The 7,168-nt window shown below is 36.3% G+C and overlaps 1 protein-coding gene across 5 annotated transcripts in view; it reads left to right on the top strand.

Moving 5' to 3' along the window:
* TUT4 (terminal uridylyl transferase 4) overlaps positions 1-7,168 on the top strand; it is a 57,797-nt gene that overhangs the window by 3,154 nt on the left and 47,475 nt on the right. For all 5 annotated transcript variants that reach the window (XR_006103770.1, XR_006103771.1, XM_042465892.1 and 2 more), the window contains exons 2-3: positions 1,150-1,216; positions 3,614-4,275. Coding sequence is in view for 3 of the 5 variants with exons in the window: in XM_042465892.1 (XP_042321826.1) it covers positions 3,723-4,275 (553 nt within the window). In the remaining 2 variants the exon portion in view is untranslated. The remainder of the gene's footprint in view (positions 1-1,149; positions 1,217-3,613; positions 4,276-7,168) is intronic.

Below are 7,168 nucleotides of genomic sequence, written 5' to 3'. Positions count from 1 at the left end.
TGGTTATCTACTCACCCAGGCTTTAGGCAACTTCCTTCCTCCTGTTTTTGTCCTGCAATGACCATCTAAGACTAAACTTGTCACCCTACCTCCATAGCCACAAAGCTTTGCATTTCTATTACCGTTTGCAGCCTGCTTATATAGTTCTGTCCCTGGACCCTCTACTCCAGCCCATGTATCTGAGGAAGTAAACTCAAGTCTGTGGAAAGGTCATGCTAACAGCTCCTTTTCCCCCCCAGTTAGTCTCAAGGGTACTAAAAGATCCTGTTACATACTAGTGAACTTCCTGTTTATCATTCTTAAGTTTAGACACATTAAAAAACCTTTTTATTTCAGCTTTGTTTGCAACCATGTTTCCTATAAAGTTAAAAACATAATATCAAAAAAACTGTACAATTTTTGGCTATATGTATGTGAACACATAGTTCACCCTATTTCATGTTATACTCGAAACTTATTTTGTTTCCTGCCATTGTGTGCAATCCATAGCAGAAAGCAATGTATGCATGCGTATTTTGAAAGAATACTGTTGTACATAACAGTTGGAATGCTCTCATGCTTCTAATATCTTTTGTTGACTTCCAGAAATACAAAAAGCAGAAATTCTGAAATGAAGGCAGCACAGGAACGTCTAGAAAGAATCAGTGTCATGCTAGTGCAGCTTTTTCAAGTATGAATGAATGGTAGTGTAGGTAGGTTTGGTGGAATTTTATCTACTTTTCCAAGTTTATGGAAAGAAAACTAGAAAGAGTTAGTGTAGAGCAATAAAAATAAAACAGAAGCATCCCAATTAAATTATGAACCAAATAGGTAATATCTGAGAAGATCCAAACATCTTACCATATCTGATAGGTTATAAATTAACTAAATAATTTTTTTAAATTGGTATGGTTGCAAGTTTCTGTGTTCGTGAAATAAATGATAACAGTAACTCTTAGTCTGTTTAGGTAAAAAATTAAAATAAGTGAGGAGCTTTTCTCAGGTTTCAAAACAGAGGAGCCGTGGCAAAGTGTAGAGGTGCAGAGCTTAAAATAGGAGTTTGAACACATAAAAAACAATGTAGGGCACTGATTTTAAAAGAAAAGGGAAGGGGGGAGATAGGAAAAGTACATAGTCCTTCCTCATCTACATCTTATCTCTCTGCTGCAGGGCTTGTTCTCTCAGCTGAGATCACTTGCAATATTGAAGCTTCATTAAGAAGAGACTCTGCAGTGAGGTAAGGGTCTCAAATTTATCTACTGCATACGCTTTTGCTTTCAAAAAACTTTCTCACTTTCTCTGTGATATGTACAACGTTGTTAGTAGCTTGTGTGGTGTGATCCTGTCCTTTTCAGTATATTTTGTTTTTCACTACACCTTTCTTTTTCTTACCTGAATATCCAGATATTTTGCTCCCAAACTAATTTAGGCAATTATATCAACATATTGCAGATTTGAGTGCTAATGTGGTAAAGTGGCTTGAGCATTGGACTATGACTCTAGAGACCAGGGTTTGAATCTCCTAATCCAAATCCACTGCATGACCTTGGGCAAATCACACTCAGATTCAAGGGAAAGACAAACCTCCTCTGAACAAATCTTACCTAGAAAACCCTGTGATAGGTTCACCTTACGGACGCCATAAATTATGATTTAGAGGGACCAACAACAGATTGCAGAATCACCTGAAGATTCGCCATAGCAAGATCCTGAACAAGATTTTGTTTAAATTCATAACCAGCATATATAGATAATTCAGTTATTTTTGATGATACCTTTGTTTTTTTTTCATTCTAATGGAATTCTCAAAAGCAAATTATGTTTGCTTTTAGCAGATGTACTCTAATATTTTATTGCTGGGGCATGTTCTATAATATTTCCAATTCTGTGATACTCTCTTTGAGATAGGATGATCAGAATTGAGCAGAGTTGATAGGATGATCAGAATTGAGCAGTTTTCCAAATGTGGCCACATTAAAGACTTATGTAACAATGTTAATATGATGTCAGTTTATTTTCAGCCCTTTCACAAACAGTCCCGGACATGAAATGTTCCCTTTTAAACATTCAATGTATATTTTAATTTAAATATCCACTGTGGCTCTGAGCTTTTTTTCCTAGGTGTCCTTCCTTCTCACTGATATTTATGCAGTGGAATGAAAATACAATTATGCTTTTCTGTCACTGGGAAGAGAGATTTAAACCAGGAAACGAATCTGGAGACCTATGTTTCAGACCTGTGAAATTCATATGGTACAGAGTGCAGAAAAAGTGTGTCTCGGAATAAGTGTGTGCAATTACCAGTTTTTCTCCTTCTCATGGCTATCCCTTCCTTGACTCTTGGAGCAGTGAAGAGAGTTCATGCTGTTACCAAAAGAATCCTCTTCTCAGTGCATAATCCTCAGATGTCCAAATTGGGAGGGTTGGGGGCAGGGACTAGAGTGTCATAGATTTATATTTTCCTTCCCAGGAAAGAGTCTCACCTTTTCAACTTTCATGTTATTCTGGACATTATTATAATGCTAGCACTTTAATAGAGAACTAATCAACAAATACTTAGATAGATTAATTGGCAGTGGGCAGTTTTAACTAGCAAGGACAATTTGTAATTGAGTTGAGTGTTATCTGTTTATCCTTTGAGGCTATTTTAATTCTTTATTTAATATCTCGGAGAGGGGAAAGAAAGGAAATATTAAAGATTCCCGCCTCTGATCATAGAGGTAGTATCTTTCTTTCTGAAAGTTGTTCACACTTAATTGTATATGAACGTCATTGAATCAGGGGACTACCTTCAAGATTAATATGCATAGTATTGGGCTGCAAATTTGAAGTGTGTGTGTCCCCCCCATTGTCTCAGAAATACAGCCTAAGCAAATTATTTGGATTGAATTTGTTAATTTTTAATCAGCCTTTTACTGAACTAATATCTTAAAATGGTTGACAACTCTGCAGTGTACAGTTCTTTGTTTTATATTATTTATTAAGCTTTTTGCCCTGTTTGTATTTCTGTGGTGAGGCTGTTTTGCAGTACCTTACATCATGATATTACATCCATTCATAATGTTGGTGGAAAATAACACAGAGATGTGAAACCTAAAATTCAACAGGTTCTTCAGTTGACTGAGCCAAATTGAAACTATTTTATTAATAGAACATAAATCAACTTAAGTTTCAGATATAAAGTACAGGTGGCAGCTTTTTAATTGCTTAGAGTTGCATTCATTATTTTACACACGCTGAGGGTTGTAAAATATAGTTTTACATTGTTAAATTAGAATGTTTTCCAATAGGCAACATAAAAATAATTTTTAATTTGGTTTGAGCCAATGTTATAGGGCTTTATTATATTTACAGAACACAGTGTAACCACTGTTTCAGATAATACGCTGGAAGCCGTGCTAGAAGAAGCAGCACTGTGCACTGGGAAAAGCAATGGCACACATGGTGTGCGCATCGAATGCCACCGCACACTACCATGGGTACCAGCCCTATTATCTTTAATGGGGCTCGAGCATATGCAGAATTTCCCTTACGTGGGGGATTATGCATTGTGTTTTTCAAAGGCTAACAATGCTAGAACTACTTTGTGTTTTTGTAACATGTGCAGATGTTTGATCTTTTTTTCCCCCTTCAGACAATCAGCCAGGCGCCTTGCTTGAACAGAGGATTCTGCTCCACTCAGATTGTTGCAAAATTACAATCCAAGTAGTCTGAAGCAATAGACGAAGCAGGTCTTCTCAATAATGGAAGAGGGCAAGAGCTCAAAAAGTGGGAATCATGATACAAGAAAATCTGTCCATACTACCTGTGAACAAAACAAAGCTGTCAGAGTTGCAACCAATCAGAATTATAAAACTAAGAAAAATGACAGATCTGGAAAAGAATCTGGAAAAAGTTCTTCAAGTGGGAGCAGTTTAAAAAAGAATAAACAAAATGATGTTTGTCTTGAGAAGTCAGAAGAAAATAAATCATGTAAGACAGACAGTTTTACTCCTGGATGTAAAGAAATGGGATCAAGTCTTCAGGATCAAAGTTGTAGCAAAGCAAAAAAAGTACCAAATGTACCAGCAGCCACAGAAAATCAGCAGCAGCTAAAAGTTCAGTTTATAGATGAAAACCCTCCAAGCTCCCATGTTTCAGAGAATGATGCCAGCACAGAAACCTTACCAACTGCCCAAAGAGAAAGTTCTGAACTAGAAAATGTGCTAAAAGATATATCCAAAATTAACAGGCCTAGTGATTCAGACAAAACCAGTTTGGATTTGAAAGCAGTGGCACAGCAACCAGAAGACTCCTGTGAGTGATGTATTCAGTTTCTATTTTTCAAAAAAATAATTAAGTCTGAAATACGTTTAGAACAGCCTTTGCATTCTGCATGTTGTATATATATTACCAGGCATGGCAGAAAGAATGGCTTAAGGTATTTGAGAATTTTTAAAAATACATAATTTCTGTGTATCATGGCAGGAATCGTTGTTGTTGTTTGTTGTTAACTGCCCTTGAGTCAACCCCACTTGATGGCAACCCTGTGGATGAGACATCTCCAAGCCTCCCTGTTCTTCACTGCTCTGCTTAGATCCTGAAGATTCAGGCCCATGGCCTCCCTGATTGAGTCTATTCATTTGGCATGTGGTCTTCCTCTTTCAGCCGCCCTCTCTGCCTTTCCCAGCATTATTGTTTTTTCTAATGAGTCGTGAATTCTCACGATGTGCCCAAAGTACGTCTCCCTCAGTTTGATCATTTTGGCATCCAGGGAGAATTTGGGTTAGATCTGTTTAAGGACCTATTTGCTTGTCTTTTTGGCTGTCTGTGGTATCTTCAGCACTCTTCTCCAGCACCACATCTCAAATGAGTTAATTTCCCTCCTGTCTGCCTTCTTCACTGTCCAGCTCTCACATCGTTACATGGTAATGGGGAATACAGTGGCTTGGACAATTCTAACATTAGTGCTCAGTTATATGTCTTTACTCATTATGATCTTTTCTAGTTTTTTCATAGCTGCCCTTCCCATTCCTAGTCATCTTATTTCTTGGGTGCAGTCTCCATTCTGATCAATGTTTGATCCAAGGTATGGGAAATCTTTAACTATTTCAATTTCCTCATCGTCTTTGTTGAATTTATGTAGATCCTCTGTGTTCATTTTTTTTTTATATTCAGCTGCAAGTCTGCCTTTGCACTTTCTTCTTTGACCTTCCTTAGTCATTGTTCCAAGTTTATAATGTTTTCTGCTAGTAGTGTAGTGTCATCTGCATATTTTAAGATTGCTGATGTTTCTTCCTCCTATCTTGACTCCTACATCTTTTAAGTCTAAACCTGCTTTTCTTTTTTAAAAAATTGTTTATTTAAAAAATATACATTAATGCATTAAGATTAAAGTCAAATAACAAGATCAATTCAAGAACAGTTTACAGATTACAAAGTTCAAACAAATTTATTTTTCCTATAACACATGCCCCAGAGGTGTACATGGTTTCCTGCTAACAGAATTAAATACGAAATGGAATTTACAAAATTTAGAAAGTCAGACCATTTTTCCTTATATGATATATCACATCCATTGGGGGAATTTCATTCTATCAGAAAGTTTTTCCTTTAAAAAGGAGTCCCATATTCTTCACCACCAGCCCTCCAGATTTAATTGTCTGGATTTCCACTTCTGAGCAATCTGTATGCTTGTTAAAGCAATAAAAAATATTAAATGTTTATATTTAAGGTTTTTCTTATAATCAATAAAAATTAACAGAAGTACTAAAACAGGACACAAATAAAAATTTTATTAGTAATCTGAGAGATTATAGAGAACCTGTTCCCAAAAGTTAAAAATTTGAGTACAATAAAACCACATATGGAGGAGTTTTTACTAAAATAAGTCAAGAGAACAGGGGCCATGTACTATTGATAGATCAGTTTTAGAACTAGATGGAGGGTGATTCCTAATGTGTTGCCATGCAGAATCTGATATTGAGATGTTAAGTTCTAATTCCCAGTTCCGTTTAACTTCTAACCCATTACCGTAAAACTCTTCCATGTGTGCTTTGTAAATTTACCTAGTAGTTCTCTTGAGAGGTTTATTTGAAGATATACAAAGATGTTCAAAAGGGGTTGAGTTCTCATAGGTTTCTCTGTTCTAGCTATCTTATTTAACAGAGTGGAAATTTGCACTCACATAAACCAAGTGAATATAATAGGAGACAAAATCTCAAGAATAGACTCTCAGATTTTGGGTTGGGCCCATATAAAAAATCTCTAACCGTATATAGCCCCTTCCCTTTCCATGTTTCAGAATAAGATTTTTCTTCACACTGGAATAAAGGATGCAGTAACAATGGCTGAATGGGAGAGAGCCTAGGAGCTAACATATATTTCCATATGCTCCAAATTTTAAGTGAACTGTATATACAGGGTTTATTAATAAGGGATGGAATTCTTGGGTTTCCAGAAGCAAATATAGAGGTCCTTACAGGAGAAGAGATATTATCAGTTTTTAAAGGTACCCAAGACTAAGAACCATATCATCCCCATGAATAATTTGGATTATTTGAGCAAATGAAGTAGCATGAAAATAATACAGTTGGCCCTCCATATCCACGGAGTCTTTATCCACAGATTCAACCATTCACGGTTTGAAAATATTCCAGAAAAATATAAATTCCTACAGCAAACCATGATTTTGTCATTTTATATAAGAGACACTATTTAACTATGCCATTGTGTTTAATGGGATTTGAACATCCATAGATTTTGATATCCATGGGGGATCCTGGAACCAAACCCCTGTGAATACCAAGAGCCCACTGTATTATATGTGGGGAATTGCCACAGCCCCTTGTTTGAAGTCTATAAATCTAGAAAATGTGGAGAATCTTGCATTTTTATTTTGGAACACAAAGGAGTTAATAAGTTTTTGCCATTTTTGAAAATAGTCTAATATGGGATGGTGTCATGTTTGGCAGTTGGAGACTCAAAGAAGCAGGACAGCATTGTAATGAAAATGAACTATTGCTTTATTCTGGATTCTAAGACAAACAAAACTATCCCACAACAGTTAGAATCAACTCTTGAGTTTTCTCAAGTTAAAAAACACTTTAAAAGTCCTTTGTCCAGCCCCCTCCCCATGCTTGTAGCCAGCACCATTTGCCCATTTCAGAGGTGTGCTTTGAAGTTTGCACCTTCTCAATTTCTGTCTCCT

The sequence above is a fragment of the Sceloporus undulatus genome, chromosome 4 (genome assembly GCF_019175285.1).
Source record: "Sceloporus undulatus isolate JIND9_A2432 ecotype Alabama chromosome 4, SceUnd_v1.1, whole genome shotgun sequence".
Lineage (NCBI taxonomy): Eukaryota > Metazoa > Chordata > Lepidosauria > Squamata > Phrynosomatidae > Sceloporus > Sceloporus undulatus.
The sequence above is the reverse complement of the archived record's forward strand: the minus strand, read 5'-3'. Positions and strand labels throughout refer to the sequence as shown.